The sequence below is a fragment of the Filicampus tigris genome, chromosome 4 (genome assembly GCF_054856515.1).
Source record: "Filicampus tigris isolate MCC_2025a chromosome 4, RoL_Ftig_1.0, whole genome shotgun sequence".
Lineage (NCBI taxonomy): Eukaryota > Metazoa > Chordata > Actinopteri > Syngnathiformes > Syngnathidae > Filicampus > Filicampus tigris.
In genome coordinates this window covers 11,746,890-11,774,443 of record NC_141220.1, presented here as the reverse complement: position 1 = coordinate 11,774,443, position 27,554 = coordinate 11,746,890, and the positions used below count along the sequence as shown (strand labels likewise).

The window sequence follows — 27,554 nt, the reverse complement described above, 5'->3', positions numbered from 1 at the left end:
CATCATTAAAAAAAGTGTTGGAGCTTGACCAATAAACATAAAAGTGACTTAATGTAGAATGAAAATAGAAAATCTAATTCCCGACTACCTAATCACTATACAGCATAAGGATTGTCATTTGTACAGCATATAGTGGACTGTATTCTGTAGTTCATCAGCAAATGACTACTCTGGAATTAAGACATACTGGATCTGCGTCATATGGTATTTGCATAATAAATACCGAACTACTATAACTATAATACCTTTATCTTGTTTGAAGGCGAGTGTATTTTACAAAATCTGTGTTGTGCTGCGCTGCTGACCAAAATACTTACAATTACTGGTGTTTTCGCGCGACAACTCATTTCCCTATCAGCACACTGCATCATGGGATATATCACTTGTATAGTGAAAGTCTTGCTCGCTACTTTTCAAAATGTATTGTGACATACATTGAGAGCACCGTATTGGGGCGGGATAACTTATGTTCGCTACGCAAGCGAATATACTCTCATCAACAGAAAACATGAGAGGATGTAGAAAGCAACAACCAGCAGGTGTTGCAAATTACAAAAAAAAAAAAAAGCCTTGGCATTACCATCCTTCAACAACAAGAGTTGGTCATGCAAAGTATGTAGCGAAGATAAGATATGGCGGTGGGAACATGCGCTGCCAAGGACAAGTTCACAAACTGAGCCTCTTTCAGTATTCAACCACAGGGGGTCCCGACCAAGGAAGTGACACGAAACGCAAGGGCAAAAAATGGCCCAACGCAGTGTGTTCTATATCACTGTGGTCCTAAAGCCGAAAATCGGGGCTCTGCGAAATAATTTTCAATAAATGATGACAATTTAGAGTCTTCGGCTAACCAAACGTGCATGCTTTTGGAATGTGGGAGGAAGTATGCTGATAAAACCCACGCAGACACGGGGAGACATCGCACATAGAGGAACGTCACACACTAATGTTGACGTACTGGATCCTATAGTTGTCGTCACTGCATGCGTGCAACATTTCTGATGTGCATGACGTGATACTGCATTTAGGATTTCAAATAAATGAAATCCCCGTGCTTGACCTGATATCTCCCAGAGATGCAAACGTCTTCTGAAAAGCCTTATAAAAGGATGTTATGTGGACTAGTGCATCCATTGTAGTGTTGCGCTGCCTGTCAAGCTGGTCTCTTGCGTGTAGTTAGCACACAGACACAGTAGCAGAAGACAGGGACTGACTAGGTTTTTACAGGGCGGGGCAGGGCTTTGACGGTGCAGGGAGCTGCGGTCGGCTCGCCGCTCTTCCCGCGCTGACCTGTGCGATGGTCTCCGGGTCCAGGGGCTTGCCGCCGTGGTGGTGGTGGTGATGGTGGTGGTGGTGGTGGGCCTCACTAAAGCCTGTGTACTGGCCCGACGAGGTGGAGCGACGGATGGGCGGGCTTTCCATCTTCTTCAGGGACTCGTGCCGACTGATGTTGGTCAGGCTGCCGTGGCCGGTGCGGCGCCGGCGCTCTGGGCTGTCCGCGGGCAAATGGTTACGGCTCCGAAGCATGTCGCGCGGGCTGAAGTGGCCCAGGACCGGGGAGCCCATCTCGGGGGTGCCTCCGTGTGCGGGATGGCCCTGCTGGGAGGGGTGCACCATGCAGTGGACATCGCTGGGGCGGGCAGGGGGGCGGCGGGACGGTGGGTCCGATCGTTTTCTGTGCCTGCTGGGATGGAAATGAAAAGGAAACCCAGAATCTTAGAATTGTGAGGCAGGGAATTACAACCCTCCCACTGTTTTGGTGTGAACAAACAGATCGACCTGTGGAATATTGGCGCTGGAAAATGAAACAATTGCAGTAACTCATAATAGCCTGCGGGCGGCGTAGTCTGCATGTGTATAAAAATCAAAAACAAAACAAGCCATCTAAATTGAGAGGAATTGCCACTAAACTGTTGTCTCAATGATGTCGCCACATCACCAATTGGGGCGATATTCACTATGACTACTAATGTGAATTATCTGACTCCATGTTTCGTGCATGAAAAGTTAAATATTTGAGTGCTGCCCACAACCCTGTGGTACTCATATGAGTAAGTACTCATGCCCAATGTTATGTTGGTTGGGGGAAAAAATGATACAGCAAATGCTTTTACTAGACAGAGATAGGAGGTGAGTGTGTCTATGAAAATTACATAACCTCAAAAAATAACCGTGATGATATGCGGAGCAGTGACTAAGCAAGGTGAACAACCAGTTGGTGAAGATCACCTAGGAGATAATCACAGTTGCTGTTGTGAGGAAGAGGAGTGGGAATTAAGGATAATATGTCACACACAGACACACACACCTGTACTGGTGTAAATACTCTATTTCTGAGAGGAATCATCGACAAATGTAAAGTGGAGGCAGTGCGGCTGTGCATTTTTACAAAAGCGCAGGTGGTCGTGTCTCTCTGTGCAAGTACAAAGGTGTGTGTGTGTGTGTGTGTGTCAGACAGAGAGGGTGGGGGCAGAGAGAGAGAGAGAGGGAGAGAAAGAGTCAGTGACACGTTTCAAGGTCACTAAATGCGGCAATGAGGAAGTAGAAGAGCAGCAGAGACAACATATACACACGTGGCCAACACATGCTGACAAAATCACTTGCTTTGTCTGTCACAGTGCAATCAGCTGAGTAGAGCACCATTAGCAAATAATGGATCTTTACTTTTCTTGAATTTTATATTTTACATTCCATTTTCGCCATATTATTGATAAATACTTGCAGGAAATATAATGTTTTCAACACATTTTACTGTGCAAGTTTCGGCACTACATAAACCCAAAGTATAAGTTATACAAATTAATCACTGGAAATGTAAATGAATATCCGCAAATTTCAGACTCTGCACAAGTTTTGGGTACGGACAAGAGTGTTTGCAGTTGAATTGAATTTGTTTGCCTGACTTTGGTGCAGGCGGCGTCTGTTCAGTTGCCACTCAGACAAATGTGCCACGGTGAGAGTCAATGTTTGTCTGTCTATACGTGTGCTCTGCAACTGACTCGTGACCAGTCCAGGATTTGTCCCCTCTGACACACGAGATGTGTTGGGAAGAAAAAGAGTTGTGCAGGGTCTGATTAAGACTTTTTGGTTGGTGGCTCTGTTAGAGGCGGTACTTAGAATCATAATATAATACTCTAACTTTTAGTTATTTTATGGATATGACTTTTTACTCACCTCACTAAAAGGCCCTAGAAGGCATTGCATTTAACACACATCATTAATATTAATGCTTCAAAGAATAACTCACCAACAATGTACAAGCGCAACTTTCTTTTGTTTACTTAATGGCAGCAGTTCCCAGACGGTGCTACTGACCTTGTGAAGACAGTTAGTGGGGCCATCATAGAAATAGATTGAAAAAAACATTGCTCACCATTTGCGAAGGTTCAACGTGACCGGTCTTATGCCATTTTTGAGAGGAGCGGCTGAGAATGGTGACAACGGGCCCTACCAAGTTGAATTTTTTGCTAAAGTTACAGCATGGGCTATTATTACAGAACATTTGAAAAAAAAATGGTACCTATGAGAGATTATTCACTGTTACCTCGTGACTGTATGCCGTTGTGTGCAAGAGTAATCCGCACAACGTGCAGGCATCCTTATTATTTTGGTTTTCGTGACGTCCGCGCCTGAAATGTGCAGACTCTTTTCCCCTACTGAGGATCACGCATGCAGCTCAAAGAGGCAAGTGGTATCAACCTATTCTTCATCTCTATGAACGGTTGAATTGCTTTGGTAGGGCGCAAACACCTTTTTTCACAATTTCCACAAAACGAAGCATTTCACAAGGCTTTCATCAGGTAGTTTTGTTTTCTTTTTATGTAAAGCAACTTGGCTGCTATCAGTCATAGCAACACGGTCGATTTCTCTGTTTTGGCAGCCGAACCGAGCTCTGACCGTCCGTGTAATGGGTGTACTGGCAATGGGTGCACTGACAAAGGTTCCGCATTGTGTGAAACACAAACTATGGTTAACATGCGGTCATTTTTTTCATTCATTAATGTAATTCTAATTCACACATTAAAGTCCCACCCCTACTTTGACTATTTTTCTTGACAGTATTTGTCTTGTTTAGTATTCCTGGCACATATTCATATACCAACCTGGTGATGAAAGCCTCTGAGATCCTGGTGTCAGTGGGTGAACTGATGTCTTTTCCTGAGCATTTATCCTCCCCAGCATGGCCACTGCTGGCCTCGCTGTCAGCCTTCTGGCTCAGTGTGTCCGAGAAGTTGTCATCTCTAGGACAGAGACACAGCAACACCGAGAAACAGAATAGTCAGCTTGTGTTTTGGCCTCTCAAAAGCTGATATTCACAAGTCACAAGTGCCTTTTGGTACATCTGATAACACGCTGCATACATCCTCACACAAGCCAGTTGAATGGGTTTCAGAAAACAATGTTTCTAGAGTACAGCTGGGGGATTTCTCCGCACACCCTGAGAGCAGAAGCATTGGAGGACTTAACCTGGCATGAAGTGGTCTCGGCAATGCATGTTATGTTTTATTACGGGCTCCTTTATGGGACATGGAAAGTAGGGACAGATTGATTATTGGCCAGGCCGATTATCGTGGATATTCTGCGTTTTGACAAATATAGTCATTGGCCTTTTTTTAAAAATCGGATGGCCGATAATAAATCAATTTAAAACTGCGTTGAAATCAAAACAAAAGTATGTGAAAATTGACATTCTGTCATTTCGAAATTTTGGAGGACTTCATTTATCGAAAACTATATGGAGCTATAGTTTCAGTTTTCATTTAACTTTTTAAGACATGAGTGCTCCCTGAAATTTTTGTTAGCATTTTATAAAAAAGAAAAAGAAAAAAAAAGATGTATATTATTATAATAATAATACAAATCTTGTCAAAAATGTATAATAATCAGAATTTAAAAAAATCAACAATATGCAAATCTGAAAAAACATTCAACATATGCTTCAAGACGTTTCAACAAAGTTAAGAGGTTGTTTTTGTTTTTGTTTTTTTTTTAGATTTTGATGCCAATATTTTCCCTTTTACTGAAAATAAACATTGGCTCCAAAAATCGGTGATTGGCCTCCTTGAGTACTAATAATCGTTATCGGTCCTGAAAAAAAACGTATCGGTCTATCTCTAATGGAAAGACCACAACCGGGTCTGCACTTGCACTCCTCAGCCCGAGCCAGTTTTAGACTAAAACAGGATGTGACGCATCCCGGGACAACCAGCAGTAAATCCTCTTGCTCTTTCATTAAGCAAGAAGACATCAGCAGTGCCCCTTCGGGTGATATATGGATAGAAGCCCCGTGGCTGGACGGGAGCAAAGGACGAATTTTGTGGGCCAGCTATTAAGGATTTGGAATGAATATGTTATATCCTAAAAAAGACATTGGCCGTAATCAATTCATTAGGAACCAGCAGTCACCAGGGCAGAGGGTATGCTTTGTTAGGGCACAGAGTGAGAGACAGAGAGGCTGGTTTGAGACTCCAAGAATGGGGAGTATCACATTACTAATACAAGAGCTGTATTGAAAGTCCTGCCTTTACAACAGCTTTACAATTATGCTGTGTTTTAGCACAGTCAGAAGCATGTTAATAAGGTGCAATGTTCAACTTCACTGTATCAGAATGATTGGTATCTTATACAGTATAATGATATCATTTACCTTTACAGTATGCAAGTCCTACCTGACCCCAGGATATTGTACATTTGGTACAGTCCTGGCCTTTAAATCTGAATGTCTTACATTATTCTCCACGAAACAGAAAGAGCAGACAGAACAAAATATGGGGCCCCACTATCTTTTCACATTGGCCCAATACATTTAAGTTGTTTTATTGTATTTTGAATTTACCACGCCGCAGTTACAGTGGTACGGTCCAGAACAAGCTACTGCCACCCACCGCTCCTTGTGACTTTGTTGATGGCTGCTGCATTTCATTAAATTATTTATGGTTCAGATAATGGATGGATGGATGAATATGAAACATGTTGGATTATCCATTTGTCAATGAAGATTTTGCATTGAGTCCACAAAGAGGGGACTTGATGATGCTATGCGAAGTACATGTTTAAGTGTAATAAAAAGACTTGCTTCCAGCTACTATTTAGTTGATGGGAAGACAATCACATTCTGGAGTTTTTCACCTTAGAGGAGAAATCTCCACTGGACTGAGTGTAAGTTAGTCATCTTTAGGTACTGTATAGTGGAAACTCTATTTAACAGACTAATGGAGGAAAGCTATGACCTGGAAGTGTAAGTCTTCTGTTCTCATCAGTTAGAGTGGATTGTCTGTTAAACCAAATTCCTTTTTTTTCATGGCCTAAATATATCCAAAAAGGTGCGAAATGATTGTTTTGTATTTTTTGTTGCCTAAAAATGCTCACTGTTGTACAACATTATTTTAAATAAATATATTTCAAAAAGGCTTGAAACTGCTTGATAAGCTTGAAAAGTTTTCAAGTTTAGGCAAACTAAACTTGTTGGTGCTTGGGTGCATTTGGCTATTTTTATTTGATTTGTTTACCTCTGTTACGATGAGAGTCCATAGATTAGGGATTTACAAAAAAAACAACCGCGTACAAAAAAATTGCACGACCGAGAGACGTGTACACTACTTGGTCCAATGAAAACAACCGTCATAGCTATAAATAGATTGATACGACATGCTCCACTTAAACTACGTGCCTACGGCGGATGCAAACGTCTGTACTTCATGTTGTGGAAATGGTCATAACTTTGTTACCGGTCAGTGTACTATATTTAATATGCCACAGTCAACAAGCAGGGTTAATAATAATGTTTAAAATGACCCATACATGTACACTGCAATACAAAATAATAGTTTACATGTCCGTTTATTTGAGCTCACTCACATGTCCTGGACCACAATATATTGATGTGGCACCAGGCCGTCGATGCCGTTGTGCCGCCCCTCCCACCAGTCTTCTGACGCCCGCTGGTAGAGCAGCAGTGAGGCACCCTTCTTGAAGGACAACTCTCTGGAAGAGCGCCCGACGTAATCAAACTTGGCAATGGCTTCAATAGGCTCACCCTCTGTCAACAGAGAGGATTAGACATGTCAGGTACAGTAAGCCAAGTGTAACAAATGTTTAACGTGCAAAAAAACCCAAACAAACAAAAAAAAAAACCTCCATATTAAATCTCATATTAGGAATGCTGTTAAAAAGGCGTCTCTGATGCAGATGTTTGTACACATGGACAGTGTGGCAGCTGGCGCACGTGCAGTTAGTGTGACCGTGTGAGCCAGTTGGTTATTTTAGCTCGACAACACAGCACAGGGCCTGAGGAACTAACACACTGAATTTATAGAAGATGGTGAGAAGAGATCTAAATTACTCAGGGGGAAGTCAGTAAGTATGTGGATGATTAGATTGAGCTGATAACTGTACAGGTGGACCTCTGGATCACTGACAGGGGAAATAAACATGGGCAATAAATTTCTGAGGTAGTTTAGTGCACCTCAGATAATTCATTTTAATGACTGTGCTCTTCTGCTTTAATGCACTGAAATGCTTGGAAACTCAAAAAGTGAACTCCAGAAGACTTTTTAGGGCCTGAGTAGCGAACGCTGCGAGGTTTCTCCCTTTTTTCTTCATTGTTATTCTCGTACACGGCAAAATGGATGACTGTTTAACACATCGGCCTCACAGTGCAGATGTCGTGGTTCAAATCCAGAGTCCGGTCTTCCTGTGTGTATTTTGCATGTTCTCCTTGTGCCTGTGTGGGTTTTCTCCGGGTACTCTGGTTTCCTCCCACATTCCAAAAACATGCATGGTCGGTTAACTGAACACTCCTAATTGTCCATAGGGGTGATAGGTGAGTGTGAATGGTTGTTCGTCTACATGTGCCCTGCGATTGGCTGGCGACCAGTTCAGAGTGCACCCCGCCTACCGCCCAAAGACAGCTGTGATAGGCTCCAGCATGCCTGCGACCCCAGTAAGCAGGGCCGCCTTTACCTACTCATAGGCCCCGGGGTTAACCATCAAATATAGGGCCCCCTCCCCAACTACAAAGTCCATATTCCACTTAGGGGTGAACATTTCAGAATGATGGCAGGTAGAAAAATGCACATTCACATCAGGGTTCGTTCAAGGTCGCAAATGTTTGCCAAACTGTCGTTATACGTTTGTCAGACGTTCGCCTGTACTTTTCTTGTCGTCCAAATATTGGCGTTATTCTGGTTTTTTAAATTGTGAATATCATGCCTGGGTTACTCCCTTACCAACCCGATTATGCGTGCATGTATACGGCAATCGGAATATTCCGAATGCATAGGGCACACTGCGCATAATTAACCGCGAGGAATCTTGGTCTTTGTAGTACAGGAAGTGTTTGTATGTGACTGTTTGGCGCGCAACCCACCAGAATTACACGTTTAGTGATAAAATGGCGAAAGCTAGAGTAAGTAACACACCGCACTTTTAAAGCGAGGAGGAAACCGTCTGCTTCATTCGTGCGGCGAGTGACATGAATATACTGTGTTTTACTGATGGGAGCAAGTAACAAGTGGAGTTGACGTAAATTGTGACATGCCGTCCGTGCTACGCCGTTTCAATCAGGTTATTTAAATGTGTGAAGTGAGTGAATCTATCCGCTCAAGCCATGCAGACGGGTTATTCTGAATGACTGAGATCTCGGACTTTTGACCTTAATCCGAATATTGACTGGATGTAAATGCGGTCAATGGTGTCATGATTCTTGATCCTTGAGGTATTTTGACAAAAGCACTAGTGAGGATAGGCGGTTTTGAAAATGAATGGATGGACATTACAGACACATCTGGGAATGTTTGAAATTGTGAAATGGATGTCAGTCCTGAAATACCGTATGCTTCCGTGCTCTATAAAGGGAAATAAATGATTAAAAAGTATAGTATAGGTACTGTATACTATATACAATACGTTTTTTTTTTCTTTTGGTGAAGAAAAAAATATATCATATGTCTTAAAGACAAATGTCTGCATGTCATCAAAAGCTTCATATGAGCCAAGCAAATTTAAGGGGAAAACACATTAGTTATCCTCTTTTCAAAGAGAAAGTCTGAATTTTAACGACTGAATGTCAAAATTCCCACATAATTCCCACCTCTCTCTCTCTAGAAACCTGACATATACTCATTCAATATTTCAGTATTACATACCGTATATTGGATTAAAGAATGTAGATGATCAATTCGATTGATTTGATCAATTTTAAACAAAAATAAATAAAGATGTAAGTGAACATATTGGTACTGTTTTTTTCAAATCACTTTCTAGAATCAAATATGTTTTGTTTGCTTCTGCTTTGCTTAAAACTGATAACCAGTGCCACATACACACAATTGCACCTAGGCACCATATACACAAAGTGAACAGAACACTACAGATTCTGAGTTTGTCACTTGCGCACAAGTACGGCTGGTGGTCCTGAAAGTCTCTGTCATTAAATGTCGGTTCGTGTCGAAGTCTCCAAGCCAGTGTGCACTACAGCAACACGGTCTAAAAATAGAATCTTTGTTCCTCCCTGCCCTCCTCCCACTCACTTCAAGTCAGACGTGTGGTCCCTGGACAGATGCAGCCTTACCAAAACACACATCCTCTATATAAACTGCTAGGAGAAAAATAACTTTTGGATGTTTTACAGTGAGCATGGGAGTGATTTTCTGTGCAGAGTGGAGGTTACTTCATTTCTCAATGTGTCCTTTTCAATCTCATTGATTGTTTATTGCAAACCCACTCGAGCCTTTTAGTAGCTTGCCTCAATGAGTTGCCGATAAAGACGCAATAGATGTGACGTAACTTCAATGAATTGTGACAAGCAGGAATTTACTGTCTGAATTAATTGGGCTTAGCTGCAGCGGACATGCTGTTAATAAAGCTGACCCTCATCGGCACATGGGATTTTTCCTCCGTCTGCTGCTCACTACTGTACATGTCTTTCACTTTTTGAGATTCAGTTAAAGTGAAAACTCAAAAGACAAACATAAAACATATTTTTCCTCAAAACAAATAACGCAAAGAGAACTACTGTAATTTGTTCCAGGCAAGAGCTGTGCCTCTACAGGCTCAATTCCACAAATGATTTATCACAATTTTAATATTCCTAACATACTTGCATGGAGAGACGTAAACAAATGAAAACCAAATAAAACATAAAAAAAAGCACAACTATGTGATAGTGAAACTGAAAACAAAAAGTCAGTCATAAACGCTTAGTAAATGTAATTTGTGTATGTAAGGATATTATTATCATATGATTACAGTAATGATATTGCTCATATGGATTGAGCAGCCAGATGCTTTTTTAAGTCTCACAAAGTACTATTTCCAGTTCTGTGACTATCATCACCCTTTTCTTCTTTGCCATAACTGGTACCCATCTACAGTAAAAACATGGGATTAAAAAAGAACAAATAAAAGTTAGGAAATGCATTACTTAATTTAGAAAAATTACCTGCCAACAGAACAGGAAAATTTGACTTGGCAAGATTTTTTAAGTAAAAATAACTAGCCTTGTTTAATGTTTTATGCTAAACTTACTCATAACCAAAAGTGAAATCTCAACAGGTTAGTAAGCAAGTCATATTTCTCACAGATAAACTGCATGGTGAGAAGAATTATCCTGGCATACAACGAACATGTAAATTTTGCTTTGATTTGAGATATTTAAACTGGGTTAGACCCAGGCTAGGTTCACATGCGACTCAGATTCGACTCAGATTTTTTTGCCCATATGCGACCTGTATCTGATATTCTTATGAAGATATTCGTGATGTCATCTTTAGTGACGTCATCATGAAATGAGATTGAAAAGCCTCGCCTCATCATTTCCCCCAAATTCTGTATTTCTACCTCCTACCGAATCGCTCCACTGTAGAAATGCCCCGACATGGTGGACCACAGTTAATTCCGTAAACACTACGTCGTGAGTGACGTCGCCTCTTCTTCGGCGCATGCGGGTCACTTAGTTACTTAGCATATGCTCACACAGCAGACAGACCGGGGTCGCATTTATAATGTAATATAAACGCTTACACACACCAAAAAACTGATTTTTTTTTCAAAAAATTCGACTTGAGTATTAAGACCTTGTGAACCAAGTTTTTGCAGTGTGAGGTAGGAGCACTAAAATTGAACACTGCACACTGTGAACGCCCTGTCTGTTGAAGAACTGCTAAAAGTCTAGACTTGTTATGCCTCACTGTAAAGTAGAATATTGCCCTTCAACATGTCCAATCCAATAAAACATGTGCCTGTGGGTACATCTGACAACGAGGACGACATGGTGTTCTCCTACAACGTGATATATAATCAATGTGCCACTTTGTTCAACTTTGACCTTGTGGGAAAATCACCAGCATCAATGTATCGATGGTGTCGAAGATGTAACACAAATAATGCCACTGCATGTAAGTCACTGAGCCCCATGTTCATCATGGTTGATGATCCTTCTCTCCATTTCATTGCAATAAGACATGATAAAAGGTTAGAATCCTATTACATAACTTCTAGTATGACTGGTCCAGTGTGACTCCAGCACGTCCAGATCATTTATTTTAGTTAATGAGCTCCAACACACTCCGGCAGGACAGAGTGATACTTAGAGGAGATTCCAAGACAGCTACTATACACAAAATGACTAGAGAATACTATTCCAATCGTCTCCTGTTCCTCAGAATGATCTGAATGGTAGCTCGATGCATTTAAAAAAAAAATACAATTGTATGATATCACACAGATTTCCACACTACATAATTACAGAAACATGACTACAGACTCTAAGTGGGATATCCAGCCAGAGAGAATGTTTCTCGAGAGCAGCTATTCATTACACACCCTTAATTAAAAAGTCCATGGCTGACATTTGTGTACCATTGCGCATTTGTGGGAATTCTCCAATACAAATTCTGGCAATTACCATGACAACCACCTTCATCTAGTGAAAGACAATTTAGAATTAGAGGGAATTAAAAAACTGTTGTAATGGTAGGAAACCATGCAGGTAGTTCAAATGCAAGCCCTATACAGTCTGTTTTATTTGGACCCTGGGGTTTAAAAACACTTTGTATCGTGAACTACTTTTAACATTTAAGGGTAACCCTAATATACAGTGAACCCTCGCATACTAACGGCTCAGCACCCACGGCTTCACATACCGAATTTGCATTTGTTTTGTCAATACTTGTTTTTCAATATTTATTTATAATTTTTTACATTTTGCAGGGAGGCAACCCCCCACCCTTTTTATTAAAATTGAAAATGCTTATCGGTTGTATAGGTGTCACCGCTTATTCAAGAATTTCTGGGGTTCGATTAAAAAAAAAAAAAAATACCCCCAATGCAGTTGAAAGGGGGTTAATTATTTGCAAGGGGGCCTGGCCCAATTCCCCCGCAAATAGCTGGGGTCCTCTGTGACTAAAATATATATTTTTAGCAACAGTTGGAAAAAACTCTTGTATGTTATTTGAGAAATAGTCAGGGAAACAGTGTATCCAGTCTTTTAATATCGGTGCTCAATGAACTGATTTTCTTGATCCTAATTTTTTATTTTTCTTAAACTGGCGTGGGCCTTTCCCTGGTGCGGCCCACGTGGGAGACGCCCCACACTTAATTCAAATACTGCTGACTAATCAAGAATGATGAAAGAAAACATGCAAAAGAAGCGTTAGGGAAGTCTCTGTCCAGCCACATATTAGCTAGTTGTCGCATGAACATACAGTATATCACTTTTCAACGTATTTTATTAAAATTTTCTCTACTTTTTCCTGAATGACATCAGCAAAATCTGGTCTTCGCGCCTTAACTAATACTCTCACATTTTAATTTGAACCTCACTCAACTTGACAGTATCAAAATAGGTGTGAAAAAATTCCAAGTTATTAGTTGCTTAGTCCTTAATGTTTCTCTTGGATGCATGACACTGGTTAAAAGAAGAATAAACTGAAAATGAAATGCTAATAAAAAATGACACTCCTGACACACGTTTTATGTTCACTCTTACAAATTATGATACATTAAAAAAGTTACATTTCAAAACATGAAATAGTTTGTGTGTGAAGGGGCTAAGTTGGTGTTGACCAAAATGGAAACTAAAAGGGATGTTGAGGCGGCCTCTAGGAAAAAGCTGAAACATTAGAATACTAATAGGCGTCCATCCTTTTAAGACCAGTACCGCCGGCCCTTCAAGGTTACTGCAATTAACAGGCTGAAAGGCGGGATTAGCTGCAGTGAGCTGGGTTTAACCCTCACAAAACCACTGAGGAAAAGCATGTGTGACAAAACAGTGGATTTTGACATGAAAGTTACAGTATGAATATGGTGTTGTGCTTCATGGAATGGGTATGAAAAAAAAAAATAAAGATTAGTACTGCAATGTTAAATGCAACATCTATTATACAGTGTACATCTTGACTCACCATCCTCACTGGTGTGTGTTTCTGTGCCTCCTTCATTGTCAACCTCCTCCAGTACTCCATGCTCACTGTAGGGGCTCTCACTGTGGGGGACCACAGACAAACGGGCAGTCATGTATTTATCATACAAAGGAGTCTATTGATTCTTTGGACAGCTGGAAAGAAAGAAGGCTTGTACTCATGAAGTGAAAACAGTGGTTATTATACTGTAGGTATTCTATGTGGATTAATTCCTCCATCTTTAGTTTGGCCTCCTTTTCCCAAATGGTCTCCCTCTGACATCATGGGAGAGCTGAACACATCTCTGTAGAACAGAGAACAGAGTAGTACCCCACTAACCATATCTTCCCAAGTAACATGTAGGCCTGCATGATGTGTCTTTTGAACATCGCGATTGCGATGTGCGCATACGCGATAGTTACATCGTAGGACGTGCGATGTTTTAACTTTTTTTTTTTCTTAGAACACGCAAACTTTTGTTTTGCTTCAAAAAGCAGCAAGCTACTCCGTGCTCTTACACAGCCTGTCTCGCTCACCCCCTCCTTCCTGCCAATCAGTCACCGGCCCCTCCCCCTTCACTCTGCTGTCTGCTTTGAAAAACAGGCGAGGGGACGACAGCGGCAGAAGTGGATTTAGTCCCCAAAAGAAAGTCAACATCCAAAATATGAAAGTATTTGGCTATAAAAAGGAAGATTCAGAACAACAAAACATCCTTTGCCAATAGTGCCTCGCCGTTGTTGCTGCAATCGCCGTCACATGCCCCGCCCGGTATGAGCAGTTCAAACTAAGAAGTGGGACTCGAGGTGAATCTTCATCTACTTGAAAAACAATTACAGACACCTTCGCCAGCATAACTCCTTATTATAATAAGTCCAAACAGCACCGACAAATTACCAATGCAATGTTTTGCAGACTGTTTTAGTTATTGTTGTTTTTTTTGTATTTGTTGTTGTATTGCTTTTTATTGTAAGTTTTAATATTTTGGTTCTAATTTTTTTACAACTTTGCTGCAGTTTCACAAAGGTTTTTTTTTATCTTAATGTTATATTTTTGTAAACAACTCAGGCGCTAGTACACCTGCTTTTGAATTTTTTTATATTTTATAGTTTAGTTTAAAGGTGTTTATAACTCTGCTGCTGCTTTAGAGGTTTTTAATTTTCTTCTATTTTTTTAAATGACTCCAGGGTCTAGTGCACCTGCTCTTTTTATTTTTTTGTTTAAAATATGTTTAATATTTTGCTGCTGTTTACATTGATGTGTGAAATACATTGTTAAATATTCTATTATGTTACAGAGACATGACCGCTGTTATCCCTTTTATATACAGCAATCATTCACAGATGAACCCCCTTAGCCTGGATGAAACGATATTATATGAATACAATGATATCATGGTGAGTTAACCACATTATTCCCAAACAAATCTATTCGTCATCTCGTGAAAATTCTATTTTCAACATCGCAATATATATCGCAAACCCCCCAAAAATTGCAGTGTCATTTTTTTCCAACATCGTGCAGCCCTAGTAACCAACGTGTCACCAACCACCTCTTATTTTACAAGAAGGGAAGCAGCCAAGAGTGCAAATCTCCCAAGGGATTCATGTGTGGTCATGCTGAGATGGGTGATTAGCTCGAGCCAGGGATAAAACCGTGCCAGCTTGTGGTGACTCAACCAAAGAAAAGGAAAAATAGAGGGTGAAAAAAGAAAGACTCTTGGCTGAGTGAGTCTTATTTTTGTTTGTTTATATAGAATGCTCTTCAAATATATGAATTCGCTTCACCTAATCACAGATGATCTCTGTCATTTAGTACAACGGTGATTGTTTCAAGCTACTACCATTTTCACCCGGAAAGGGTTCATCAAGTACAAAAAAAAAAACCTTGCTAAAAATATATTTCATCGACAGCTGGAGGAAGGCTCCGTTAAGACACACTGCATACCTGCATGTTGAGTGGTTGCCATATGAAGACGGTTTAGCTGCATGCCAATGTTTGACTCATAGCCAAAAATAAATAAGAAAATAAGAAAAAGATGTTTTGTCTACAAACTCATTTAGAAAATGTGTGACCTCTTTGTGATTTCTTCTTTTTTTGCATGGTAAGCTTCAACCCGACTGAGGCAACAGTAACACAGCAGTAGCACAGCAAGGTAAAGTGCTTTGTTGGAAAATCTATTATTTATAGTTGTGGTCATAAAACTTTACCAATAATCTCCTCCTGCCATGCACTTCTCATAGATTGGCCCATCCAGTTCTTTGGCATCAGGAAAGATTGTCTCGTTGTGAATGATGATGGTCTTGATGATCTCGTTGACGTGGGCCTGGCAGGAGACCTGGTCCTGGCTCTCCGGTGTGGGCATAAGTGTAGGGCCAAAGCAAATGGCCAAGTTGTATGGATCCATCATGTTCTCGTCACTATACTGAGATAGGCTGTGGAAAAAAAGTTGAGAAATATATGTGTGACATTTCAGACAGACTGCAAACAGCAGTTGTGGACAGAAATAGACAAATGCTTTCTTGAATAGAAGTTCATCATGGGAGGATTTTCTGATTATTGGCCCAAAAAAAGAACTTACTGGTTGAGGAACGCAAAGAGGTAGCGCATCACGACAAGCACTGATCGGGGAATGGTAAGCAGGATCTTGCGGATGTACAGCGCTCTGTCGTACAGATTTTCTATTCCTACAGCAGTAACAATGACAAAGAGCATCAAATACATGTAGAAAAAGTTATTGTTCAGGAACATCCTCTTGGTAAAAGCCAGTAAGACCGCATTGATAGTTATACGACTGCCCATGGTGGCGCTTGGGGTTGCTTGTTTTATTTGGCTGAGTTGTGGTCCTGCTGGCTGCTAAAAATAGCTTTGTCACCCTCCAGTCACTCTGTGCCATCTGGGCACCTATACAATACAATACAATACAATTGTATTTATGTAGCGCATTTCACAACAGCTACAGCTGTAACAAAGCACTTTCCATACAACAACAAAAATAGCCATAATAGTGATTACAGCTTACAGCAAGTAAGGTTCTGCATGGCTCTTGGTGCCATGCGTCCCAGTCCCACAGTTGCTTGTCAAACCCATTGTGTCTCGTATGTTGCTTATATGTTCCGTGGCTTTAATAGAAAGCGGGAACTCAGAGGCCAGGAGTTGCAGGGCAGGAGAAGATAACTGGACTGAGAGCTGAGTACAGCTGGGCTACAGACTGACAAGCCAACAAAGAGCAAGTGTGTGTTTCTAAATTTTGGGGCAACGTAACTGAGCATTAAGCAATGTTTGGCTGTGAAGGAATGTCTCAATGCAGCTGGCGAGACGATAGTCAAAGGTAAAATAAATGATAATAAAAATAATTTCATACTTTTATTTTATTTACTTCAAAATTAGGCTTAATTTGCCTGTTCTAAGTTACATACTTAAAATTTAGGTCTGAGATGCCTGTGCCCCTGTGATTTGCCATCTTTTCCTTCTTAAATTGCAGGCATCAAAATACAATTCGTACTGAAATATAGGCCTGACGTTTTTCTAGTTTATTATTCATTTATCACTGGTCTTTATTTGCACATGCAAACCGTTTTATGAGTTTAGATGTGTGTTCAAAAAGCACTTTGTATTTCTGTTTTTTGGGAGAGTATAGTTATTCATGTATTGTTGTTCTTTAGCAGGTCAAGATAGTTTAATTCATAGTACAGGTTTAATTCATGTGTTCTTCTTTCATGGAAAGCAAAACTTAATGTTTGCAAAACCACAAATGCTGTGAAAAGGATAACTAAGTGCAATTTCAACATTGTTTGACGAGCTGGCTGTTGACAAATCAGTTTTGAAGTCTGCATTGACTGCACATATTGTTGTGCAGAGAGGACTTCCTTCCTGCGTAGGAATCACTTGTCGCCGTAAATCCATATTTCAAGTAGGTCTTCTGGTATTGTCTGTGAAATGTACCATTATTTTTCTTCATGGGCATAGGCTTTGAGTTGAATTCTCACTGGGCCTTTTCCCCGACTGCAAAGAAACTTTCCAAATACGTCTGTTTATTTTACTTATTTCCTAGCTTATGCATTTAATATTAGCATTACACGAAGGAGACAACTTCACATGCGTTAAGAGTCATTCATAGATGGATGTAACGGAGAGAATCCGGCCACTTTTCAAAATAAAATATTTTTCAACCTCGGATAATAAATAAACTGGAAGTACTGTACGTTTTTTTCCTTCTTTCATCATGTGCGGCCTGCCACAGCCTGGTCCAAAGTGGCCTGCCGCCCGGTATCGGTCCGCTGACCGGTGGTTGGGGACCCATGGTTTTGAGAATCAACAGATGTGTCAGCCACGCACATAGAAACATTTTGAGGTCTGGGCCTTTGCCCCATGAAATCCCTTCCAACCGAACCCCTCCAAATTTTAATTGAACATCCCTGATCTACAGCTTGTGCAGCAGTCTCAAGCAAAACCTCAATGGTGCACATTGAAATACAGAAGTAGCTGCAGTGCTCCTAAAAAACAATCAACTGAGAGCACTTCAATTGAAAAGTGAGCCCGAGGCTCATCTCAGCAACTCCACATTGAAGAAACTTTTTTTTCCCCCTCCTAATGTGGAGCCCTGCTGGGCACACAGCCCACACTGCAATCACTGTCATGTTGAGCTGGGGAATGTAAACAGGAATCTCCATCACTCATCCTGCACGAGTGTGCTTAAGTACACCGAGGAACACATCTAACCTACACTCCATCACACAAGGCATTACAGCACACACATTCACACGTGACACCGAGACTGTTTCGTTGTCAAGTCGTTCTTGTAATATTTAGAAACTTAAAAAACAAAAAACAAAAAAAAGGAAAAGACCACAGACAAGACCACATAAGGTAAACGAGTCACAAGGTAATGAAAATGTGATTTTTTTTTTTTTTAATTAATGGGGATTCAACCCCAGTTTCTAGTCATGAAAACACCCAGAGTCTTGAAGATTAAAGGTTCTCATTTTGACTGATCACGGTATACATCGGTAACACATGTAACTATTGTTTTCATAATGTTAAACGTTGTGAACTTCTATCAATTTCGTGTTTGAAAGAATGATTGAACTGAGTAATAAAAGGAACATGTTTGAAAGAGTAAAACAAATCTGGTTAGAATGATGAAAGAAATACACCCCTATACTTACGGATGCAGGATAGCAGTTCACTGAATCTGTCTTTGGGGAAAAGAGGGTTCTCCAGGCCACGAAAGTAGAGTTTTAGCACACCTGCCACCGAGTTGATGTCATGATTACTCTCGTCGTCTATCAGAGGGTCATTACCTATGACATGGACACATTGATGGAGTCAATTGGAATGTGCATTTAAGTGTAAATTAAATGTATCATGTTGCAATCTTAATTGCTCCAAATGTTTGGATGAATAAATACCTCTTTCAAATGAATTTTTAATGTCATTGACTTCCAGCTGGGAACCAGATACCCGAAATATTCCCTGATGCTGGAGGCCTGCTCAGAGAGACAAAGACAGATAGTCAGGAAATAGGAACAGAAGGCAAACATATCTTCATAAATTAAGAACAAAAAAAGACTCTGTGCTTTGTTCTACAAAGCCACATTTTGTTCTTAATACCCGTACACATGCCAAATTAAAAAATGATTTAAAATAGGGAGTACTAAAGTGTGTCCCAATTAGGATTAGGATTAATCAGGGGGAAAAGGCTAAAATTCAAAATGAGTTATAATTAGCCTGTTTTTTGTCTGCTTTTCAATTTGTCAGTGTATTGTTGTCAATTAGCTGCTTGAAAATGCAGCAGACAACGTGGCAAAACATAGGATATCATCTTTAAATATTCGATCTGATATTGTTTAAGGGTGTCATTTTCAGTAAAGAAGCTAAGAACCAAGCTGTGCATTTCCCCAAGAATGTGGGGGAAACTCCCTCGTCACAAACCAACATTTTGCATCATTCGTAATCATGAAATAGTCGTTAAACAACAAACATTGTTTGGGGAAGGGTGAGGGAAAGATGTCAATCTATGGATGTGGTACTTGCATTACATTTCCACACAAGGGAGAGTAAAAACAACTCACCATACAAATTTATGTAACGAATGCAGCTTTCAACCACACGAGGAATAGCTTGCCCAGAATCCTTGAAAAGATTGAAAAGGTATCTTCGTTAATACATGCTAAATTTAATAAAGCAACCAACCCTGGAATAAATACATAGTCAAAATCTCATCTGTGTTTTGACATTTGCACAGTTTAGATCATGGATCATTTTTTAATTTATGAACACTACAAACGTGATGGAAAACGTTTTTTTTTTCTGTGTTTTATTTACGGTAGTATTAGTTTTTGTCCTAATATAATTATCAAATTTATTCTGGGCCAATGTCTTTTGCAAATGTGAAAACACATTTTTATACTCTATTTTCTAATGATCAGCTGAGTTATGTATCACAAGTGTCATCGCTGTCCAACAAAAATCATGTGTCAAAATTCTATGCTGTTCTTTTTTAAACTCCAAATTATTTTCCTTTGTGCATATATATATATATATATATATATATATATATATATATATATATATATATATATATATATATATATATATATATATACACACACATTTATTCATTTATATATATTTTTTGGGGGGGGGAAACAGCATACAATCATGCACTTTTTTTTTAAACATAGGTGGGTTAAGAGAGGAAGTGAGTGTTAGTGACAGTGTGCTGACGCAGACAGAGTTGACTTCAGCTACAATTAGTGATTATTACCACTTGCTTGGTTTATGTATTAATGAAATCCAACATCTTATCTTAGTATTAAGGGGCGTATGTGTAAACCTGTGGTTCAATGTTAACTAATTTCAAATTCTAATATAGCTACTTCCTGTCTCTGGCAGTCTTCACATCAAATGCCTACCTGAAGTGATGATCATTTATCATTTTGGATGGTCTCACACATCAGAAGCGAAGTAGTTTTATGAAGATACATTTGCTAAATACACTCAGAAGTGGGCTGCACTCTTGTTCTGAATCTGTGCCAGCCAATGCTGCAGATCAGTACTGCACAGGAAAGCAGTGCATGCTTTTAATGATACACTGGCTCTGTTTACGGCTCTCAGGGGAATGTACACAGTCCAAAAGGGTCCATGCCAATACTGGCTATCAATTATGGAAATGGAGCCTCAGACAGCTGTGGAAAAGGTCTGGTGCAGCAGAATTATGTAATAGTATATTTTTGCAAGGATTAGTGGTGATTGATTGTTATTAAATTAACTTTCCTATATAAAATATAGATAATACTCTCACACAAATTTGGGTACATTTAAAAAAATATATATCAGCATTTTAGCCTTTTGCGAAGACTCTATTTACAATTTATATCTGTATCTGTATGCGTGTGTGTGCGTGTCTTTTGCAAAATTGCAAAAACCATGAACACAAACTCCAGAGAAAGGCCTAACCTGACAGATTTGAACCCACTTATGATAAGCCTGAAACCTTGATACCATACAACTGTATTACTAAGTAGAGTAGGAACTGCAGATCACTATTAGTCCACATACATTTTCATTGTTTCCTATTGTCGGTGACAGGTTAGTGCCACTTCCATATATACTGAGTTTGGGAATAAATTTTCATCGGGACAGGTAACTGTTCTAATTTCACAAATTTAAAAGTGCAATTAAAAAAAAAATTAGAAAGACATTTATATACTGAAGGTGTTGATGTGCTTTGTCACAACAGCTTCACATCATTCTGTAATGCAGAACTGTACTTCAGTTTTTGCAGTTTTCTTCAAGTTTTGCAGAGACCTCTTTGTAATTTCACCTGTAACCAAGTCATATCTGTCTGAGTCGGACGAATACTGAAAAACTAAATTAAGTGAAATGTTAAGGCATTAGAGAAAGCAGGCAAGCAGTTGGGGCTCCCTAAGATGCTTCAAGATGTCTACCTGATGACGAGCATGTGAGTTCCGTCGTCCACGGCTACAGATAGGCAATGCGAAAGAGAGAGAAAGAAGCAAGACCCAGATTAGGACCACAGCAGCTGCTCACCAAAGCGTTTATCAAGAGTGCACCCTCAATCCACTTTGTGCTGGCATTAAACCAAAATGAACTGTACGGAACATGAAGGCACTGGTCACCAGTTGTGGCAGTGAAAAAGAGTGGAGAAAGCCAGCACACCTTATCAGTGTGGCATCCACTCAGACTGTCACTAATCCTGATCTTTTCACTGGACTCTGCTCTCTGGAGATGCCAGAGACGCTCACTGATGTGGGGCTCAGCACTGACTAAAGGGAAACTGCACACATTAACCATCCCAGTGGCATTATTCTCTTTCAGAAGGCCTTCCAACCTATCAATTCCACTACTACAGTTTAGGCACAGACAGGTTTTTACAGGTTAAAGCTAAACCACAGCTTAAATGGCTTGGGGGATCCCATGAACATGGCCAGAAAGCTGGAGCAAGAGAGAAAATGAGGAGGAGAAGTAATGTTGAATGGATAGTGTGGTTATCGGTACCTTGATATACGACTCCATATTTCCATTAAATAATCTAACATTAAAAACAGAGCGGGGTCTAGCCCGCCTGGTGCCAGTGTGGGTTTTGAACAGCCCATTGGGATGTCTAGAATACAAAAAATGCATTAGAAGGAGAAGACAATGCAATCTTCTTCAGCAATGTTACCCTCCAGTAACCAGTATGTCCATGAATTATGTTGAATCAGTCATGTTATGAGGGCTGATTAAACCCATAAAAAAACAGTCCTTTACAGTCCTTTCTTCTCCCAGGATAGAGAGCTATCATGGCAATTTCATTAAAAATTGTTATGTCTTTAACATGTAAACATGTTAACCAAATATTTGCTGATGCAACTGGATGAGGATGTGAATATGCGCTGGTTCCTGAAGTATGGTGTTTTTACTACGTTACCTTGTGGTCATGTAGTCAGCTCTGTGGCCTAAAGAGATAAAAGATGGACAGTTTAATTGAAATGACCAGATCAAATATGTTGCAAAGTCACAGACCGACACACTGCAGTTTCTCTTGCATAACTGAGGATCACACAAGTGGCAAAAAAGTGCCATCAAACAATAGCCACCCCTTCTTATACCATCCATCCATCCATTATCGATACCGCTTATCCTCACAAGGGTCGCGGGGCGTGCTGGAGCCTATCCCAGCTGTCTTCGGGCAGTAGGCGGGGGACACCCTGAATTGGTTGCCAGCCAATCGCAGGGCACACAAAGACAAACATCCGCACTCACAATCACACCTAGGGGCAATTTAGAGAGTCCAGTCAACTTACCATGCATGTTTTTGGAATGTGGGAGGAAACCGGAGTACCCGGAGAAAACCCACGCAGGCACGGGGAGAACATGCAAACTCCACACATGGAGGCCGGAGCCGGGATCGAACCCACGACCTCTGAACTGTGAGGCGGACGTGCTAACCAGTCGATCACCGTGCCGCCCCCTTCTTATACCATCCATCCATTTTCTGTACCGCTTCGGCGCTTATCCTCACTAAGGTAACAAGTGAGCTGAAGCCTATCCCAGCTGACTTTGGGCGGGAGGCGAGGTATACTCTGAACTGGTTGCCTTCCAGTTGCAGGTCACATATAGACAAATAATAATGCACATTCAGACGTACGGACAATACGGGCTTCAATAAACCATGCAAACTCCACACAGGAAGGCGGTAGCCCAGGTTCAAAACCCCAACCAGGTAAGGCAGATGTGCTAACTACTCGTCCACCGTGCTGCCCCATCTAATACGTTACAGTCCATTAATTTGGAGAAAACACAGTAATTAGGGAGGATAAAGCCACAGTATCGTTCAAATCAGTCTTTTTCTAGATATATTGATGAACGATGGTTATTTGAATAGAGACAATAATAAACATGTTTAACATTTCAATACATCACACCAATCATTTAGAACAAAGAGGTTAAAACACCAACAACTGCAAAAAAAAGAAAAAAAAGGAATTTCATACTATCAAGAGGGTCACTAAGGAGAAAGTGACTGTACCTTCACCAAGCGTCTTCTTGAGCACATCATGTTTGGCCTGCAGTTTGGAGATGAGATTGCTGCCCTCCAGAAACTCACGGAATTTCTGTGGAGGATTTCAAGTAATTACAACACTGCCTCAAGTGCCCGTCACATCACCCAATATGATATATCATTAAGACAGCTAGGGCAAAGGGCACAGAGAAATTGTTAACCTTCTTCAAAGCATGTCCATTTTCAGAATGGAACAAGCAGAAGGCTTACATCATGGGATTAATCTGTGATGCCTTCACCTTTGCCAGAAGAAGAGGAAGGATGGGTGAGTCATTCCAATATGTTTAGTCTAAGATGAAGGAAGAGGTCTGATTCAGCATTGATTTTTAATTTGTAAATATTTCTACCATGTATAAAACTGAACATACAGAAATACAGCGTGTACTGAAAATACCAAAATTGATTGAATAGGATCATGGTGCACATCAAATTGGCATGGATCTCATGAGCACCAGATATTGTTGTTTGGTGCTCATTTTATTTCCGACCCATCGACCTCATAGATGAATTTAAAGACATCCAGTATATCTGGGCAAAGTCGGGCCCGTGTCTCAAAAGTTTGACAAAGGCAGTAGACTGTTAGGGCCCGTGGGCCACATTCAGCCTGTCCGCTATCCCTGCAGCCTTTAGGCAGTCAAAATAAAACATCAAGTATGCAAGCTAATTACAAAAACATATACCAGGGCTACACAAATGGCATCGTATTCAAACATTACAATCTGCTGTTTCATGGAAAGACATTAAATTAATATTTAACAATCGAGTTGGCATGTAGGTGTGGCCCAGAATAAGCATTTCAGTTTCTCGTATGGCCCCTTCGTGAAAGCACTTGCCCAAACCTGACTTGCAGTCTGAGACTGTGTAACCAGCAAGGTGATTTAGCACAGTTCTCTCGGGCAGCGGTCTGGTCTTCTTTCTTGCACCATAGACCACTTTCGCGTAAAGACATTTTGACGGCTAGTCAAAGCTGCAGTGCAACGAGACTGAGATGTGGCCCCCTCGCATTGGGCCACCGCTGCCACCCTGCGACTGTAGTCGTTTGCAGGGAGCCAGTCAAGGCAAGCCAGCCGCCACAACTCACCATAAAGTAGAACTGCTCAGTCTCCTGCTGGTTGGCCCTCCTCTTCGCGATGCTCGGTTTGCTGAGGTATGTCTCTGACACAGTGGACCTGACCGACTCAGTGGATCTGCTGTGGTGGAAGCACTCCGAGACGTCATAATCCTCAATGGTCACCATGTCCTGAATGGTGGTGAGAGTGGCCTCTGATGTTTTTTTCACCTTTAGACAAACAAGATGACGAAGGTGATGACCGGATTTGAAGCGAAGTGTGTCGTTACAGCCACTGAACCCATGCTAGCCCATAACTCTATAAAAAGTGCATCCCAGTAAAAATAATCTTGTTACATGCACTCAAAGGAACCAAAGGGGGACAAAAGATTGTACAGGAAGGTGCAGACTTTTAAGTAGCATATCTGCTTGGTTCTTGTGAAAGGAGCTCATAAATGTTTTTGCTGTTCATACATTTGCGCCCATATCTAAAAGAAAATTTTATAACATTTCAAACTACCTGCCCCACTTTTAAGTTACTGTTATTATAAAAGACAGCAGTATGCCATTAAGTCATGAATAGTAACACTTAGCATACCCTCTCAGAGGCTTGGAAATGTCTGCACTCTGCAGCGTTCAAAAGCCAATGTAGTGAATATGCATTCTGGTCATCAACAACAATAAGTAGAGCTCTGATGGAGTTGGTTTTATCTGGGGAAAAACAACCTGACAAGGAAGCATGTACTGTACGATAACTGTACACTCTTTATAAAGTATGGGGTTTGGATGGGCACAAAATAAGAAATCATTTCTGTTCTCCTTCTCAAGTTGAGCCAATACATTTATAAAGTCATATTATTGAAATGAAAGGGAAGATTAATCACAGTGAATGATTGAACGGTGTCCTCGGGAAACATTTTTTAATTATAGAGCGGCATTATATCAGACCTGAAAAACCTCGCTCAGTGGCAATGAGAGTTAAAATCTTCTTTTAAAGCATACATCCACAACTAATGCAAAGTAAATTCAGCAATGTTTTCACCATTTCACAGCAGTCAAAGAGAAAAGGAAACAGCTGCACTTCTGTCAAGCACTGCCCTGAAGCATTTCCCGGCCGGATGAAGACAGGCTCGCAACGTTTGACAGTTCATGCTTGGATGTCATCAAAATGCTTTTAACGTTCATTTTTCAAGGATGTCTCTGGCACACAGTGCCAGGATAGCGAGGCCATCTGGTAATAATAACACAAGGCAGCAATGTCCTTCCATTTGGACCCACTAGGACATCCACTTAAACCATACAAGGACATACAGCTTGTCATCATACCCCCTCCCTAGAACTAATGCAGTAAATAAGTATGTTGAATACTTAATGGAGAGATGAATGTTTTTTTTTTTCTGTTGACAATCAGGTCCCTGTAATTAAGTTTCGATGACAGCTGACGTCATACACAATGAGTTATCAGAAGTCCTTTGCACAAAATACTTCATTTTAGAAATACCCAAATATCTTCACCCTAAGACTTTATGGAATATTCAGAATAGTGCTCATATGTGGCAAGGTGAAAGAAACTGAGAAAAAAAGGTAGAGGCAAGACGGAAAGCAAGTCAGACATGAGAGAGCAGCCTGATGGATGTGACTGTAATCTATCTAGTCTTCTTTGAGGTATTTGTGTGTTACGTTGCTGAAGGAATTCCCAATACAAAAAGGATGCTTAAAATTCAAACGGTTTTACCTCTTCATTTTCAATCTTCAGAGTAGACAGGCGAGACTGCAGCTGCTGGAACCTCAGTATTAGCTCTCCATTCACTGGCGGCTGTACTGCGACCTGACACACCTTACAGAATAATAAACATCAAATAAATAAGTCAATAATCACTTTAGCAATTAAAACAGGGCTCACTGACATGGTGCCCGTGCATGGGCACCAAGTAGCCCCCAAGGAATGCATGACCAGCCCGTGGGCCTGTTCTAAAAGTAGTACCAGTGGTGGGACATTATAATTTCCTAGGAATGTTGTAGAAGTGTTCTTTTGAAAATATATACACTTGCAGAGAGCTGCAGAAAAAAAGTGTTGCATGTTGATATTTTTTTGTTTTCTACCTTCTTAAATCATCGTTAATAACATTGATCCTTTCCATAATTAGCCAGTCATTATTACCATAATCAGTGTCTTCATATTGATGAATATCAATTTTAATAACATATAATTAAAGGCAATTTGAGCAAATGTGTTATTTCAGTAATGTATCAAATTGGTAGCCCTTTGCAGTAATCAGTATCCAAGAAGTAGCTCTCAGTTTCCAAAAAGGTTGGTGACTCCAGAATTAAAATGTTAAACTGGTGAAGTAGATCAAAGTTAGAATTCCTTACAGACTAGCAGAGTTGGGCATTTTACTAAAGTTTGCTAGTCCGTCATTCGTCATCCGTCAGCAGCCTGCATATCGTACTATAATCAGCTGTACGTCATTCTGTCATGTAATTTTAGCCACGCGTCCGTTAATCATCAATCAGGAAAAAAAAAGTCCAACAGATGAAAAATCCATCAATCTATTATATGAACCAATTTGATTAAAATGGTAAATGGAGTGCACTACGTACATCATAATGTGTCGACTTGCTGCTCCAACAGCTTTGCACTCACAAACATTTGACATTTCACATAGGCTACACTTACTTGCCAATCTATTGAACTGTTAAGAGGGAGCTTGCTGCCACTTTAACTCTTAAAGTTCAGGGTGCAAACTTTGAAAACTTTTCTGTAGCCCTCTAGAACCCATTTTACAATGAATAACTGTCATTCAAATGTGATTAGGTCGTTGGTAGACAGCAGTCTAATCACTAAATACAATTCAGAATGTGTCGTCTGCCATTTGAATCTCGCACTCCCTCATCTTCGGCTTTTTCCGGAGATGTAACGTCGCAGTAGCCGGAGGATTCAGTGACTACCAATCATGAACGGTCTAATAACGGCCCCTTCTGTCGGCTCGTGTGTTTCAAAATCCTCTCATTCCAAAACATCGTTCGCCATTGAATGTGC

The 27,554-nt window shown here is 40.5% G+C and overlaps 1 protein-coding gene across 3 annotated transcripts in view; it reads right to left on the bottom strand.

The window, feature by feature from the left end:
- The window catches only part of srgap1a (SLIT-ROBO Rho GTPase activating protein 1a), a 71,353-nt gene that overhangs the window by 2,116 nt on the left and 41,683 nt on the right, over positions 1–27,554 (bottom strand). The window contains exons 8-21 of one of the 3 annotated variants that reach the window (XM_086027994.1): positions 26,250–26,351; positions 24,548–24,745; positions 23,434–23,518; positions 22,333–22,360; positions 21,921–22,026; positions 19,472–19,532; positions 18,809–18,886; positions 18,566–18,700; positions 15,979–16,084; positions 15,608–15,832; positions 13,404–13,483; positions 6,859–7,039; positions 4,104–4,241; positions 1,291–1,684 (exon numbers count right to left, since the gene is read on the bottom strand). In XM_086027994.1, coding sequence (XP_085884120.1) covers positions 1,291–1,684; positions 4,104–4,241; positions 6,859–7,039; positions 13,404–13,483; positions 15,608–15,832; positions 15,979–16,084; positions 18,566–18,700; positions 18,809–18,886; positions 19,472–19,532; positions 21,921–22,026; positions 22,333–22,360; positions 23,434–23,518; positions 24,548–24,745; positions 26,250–26,351 — 1,917 coding nt within the window. Of the gene's footprint in view, positions 1–1,214; positions 1,685–4,103; positions 4,242–6,858; positions 7,040–13,403; positions 13,484–15,607; positions 15,833–15,978; positions 16,085–18,565; positions 18,701–18,808; positions 18,887–19,471; positions 19,533–21,349; positions 21,384–21,920; positions 22,027–22,332; positions 22,361–23,433; positions 23,519–24,547; positions 24,746–26,249; positions 26,352–27,554 lie in introns of all 3 variants that reach the window. The other 2 variants (XM_086027995.1, XM_086027996.1) reach the window with 2 other exon arrangements.